The sequence below is a fragment of the Sinocyclocheilus rhinocerous genome, unplaced genomic scaffold (assembly GCF_001515625.1).
Source record: "Sinocyclocheilus rhinocerous isolate Xijiao unplaced genomic scaffold, SAMN03320098_v1.1 scaffold1292, whole genome shotgun sequence".
In the NCBI taxonomy this organism is placed as follows: Eukaryota; Metazoa; Chordata; class Actinopteri; order Cypriniformes; family Cyprinidae; genus Sinocyclocheilus; species Sinocyclocheilus rhinocerous.
The window spans coordinates 787,641-789,655 of NW_015656599.1; the positions used below are offsets into that span (position 1 = coordinate 787,641).

Genomic DNA, 2,015 nt, shown 5'->3' on the forward strand with positions numbered 1-2,015 from the left:
ATTCAATAATCTATTTAACTGTAAAATAACACTGGTAGATAGTCTTGACTGTATAAATAAACACTAATGACAGAAGCAGCAGGTTTATTTAGGCTACTGTCTCTTTAAGATCTAACGCATGGATCTAATATACTGTTACACGTGCTGTTTGTTTCTCAACTGTTTACATTCACTTAATATATAACCGACTGTGTTTACATGAATACTCGCAAAGACAGGCATTTTGACAATTTTCTATGTATTTGGCAAAAAAAACAAACAAAAAAAACAATTCTGTAGTCACGCGCTGTATCAGAGATGGCTGTATGTGAGCACTTTGAGTGTGAGCGCACAGAAAACAGTCTCTCAGAGAGTGTGTGAGTACTGTATTGCCTGTATTAAGTTAATTATATTAAGTTCTCTTTCACGTCGTCTTGCGCTTGAATGGTTTGAAGTCACTTGATGGTTTAAACTGGTAAGACTTAAAAACGTGCAAATGATAGATGCCATCAATGTTTGTGGGAATTTCCTGTTTTATAAGTATGGAACCTGCGGGAATGAGTAGAATTATGCGCAATACCAGCAATCCCGTGCCGAAATTCAAGCCCTAAAGAATATATGTATATGCATACACACACACACACACACACACATAAAAAAAATTTGAAATATAACACATTACATCAACAACAATCGTTTATCTCTATTATTGCCCAAAACATATTTGAAAACAAAATGATGAATTGTCTGGCCCTACCAGCAGGTACAGATGGCAACATGGACTGTTCACTGACCATCAGATGTGAACAAAAATTGCAAAACCTTGTCCGTCATCAGTTCCAATTTGATTAGTGAATTGGCACTGAAACTACAGCTTCAGCTCTTTACCACCTCCAGCACGACACACACACAGCAGACAATTGCAAAGCTACTTTAAATGTTGTATAACCGGCCCACATCATTAGCCTTTTGTTATTTTTATATGCCCTTCAATTTGGTTTGCTAATTTGTCTGCTTTTGTGTTCTCAGACAGGCTTAGCATTTAAGCATATGCATACGAGTTTCATTTATTTCTTTAGATGTGCGTTCATGTGGCCATAAGCCTCGTGTTCTGTTTTTAGTCTAAATTGCCTTTATAATACGATTAAACCTGAACATGTGGCTTTTGGTCCTTCAGTCTGGGGTCAATTAAAGTTGTTTGTTTTTCATGTGTGGCATGTTTTTGCTATAGGACAACAGACAGCTGCTGAATGAGAGAATTAAGCTGGAGGGAATCATGACCAGGGTGGAGACATACCTCAACGAGAACCTGCGCAAACGTCTCGACCAAGTCGAGCAGGTGACGATACCGATTTTCCTTTTTACTGATATAACCTTTATGAAACACAATGACATTAAGTGCACTAAAAATGTGTGTGTTTGTGTAGGAATTGAATGAACTGAGAGAAACCGAAGGAGGAACTGTCCTCACTGCCACAACGTCAGAATTGGATGGCATTAATAAACGCATAAAAGACACTTTGGCTCGATCTGAGGGTGAGTGAAGACTCAAATCGTGTTGTTTTTGTTTTGTTTTTCGTAAAAAGCACTACTTTTGTTGGTCTGCATTTTGTTTGTCATTTCATTTTTCAGATTTGGACTCCCTCATCGATAAGACGGAGGTGGAAATAAAAGACCACCAGAAGAGTATGGAGCGCTGGAAGAACATCGAGAAGGATCAGAACGAAGCCATCAATCACGACACAAAGGAGCTGGAGAAGATGACCAACAGACAGGGGATGTTACTGAAGAAGAAAGAGGAATGCATGAAGAAGATTCGTGAGCTGGGCTCCCTGCCGCAGGAGGCCTTTGAAAAGTACCAGACGCTCACGCTCAAACAGGTATAGCAACCATATCTGGAGCTTATTGTTTTTTTGCACTGAAATGCAAGTTTATTTTCCCTTTAGTCAAAAGTTTATGGTGAAGTTCCGTATAATTTCCTGTGACTCATTTAGAGTGATATTAAATCGTATTTTCCTTCTCTCCTTCAAAAAAAA

General features: G+C 38.6%; 1 protein-coding gene across 1 annotated transcript in view; it reads left to right on the forward strand.

Moving 5' to 3' along the window:
* Nucleotides 1-2,015, forward strand: part of LOC107720335 (structural maintenance of chromosomes protein 3-like) — a 17,663-nt gene that overhangs the window by 15,204 nt on the left and 444 nt on the right. The window contains exons 19-21 of the mRNA XM_016528016.1: nt 1,211-1,318; nt 1,407-1,515; nt 1,612-1,859. Of these exons, the coding sequence (XP_016383502.1) occupies nt 1,211-1,318; nt 1,407-1,515; nt 1,612-1,859 (465 nt within the window). The remainder of the gene's footprint in view (nt 1-1,210; nt 1,319-1,406; nt 1,516-1,611; nt 1,860-2,015) is intronic.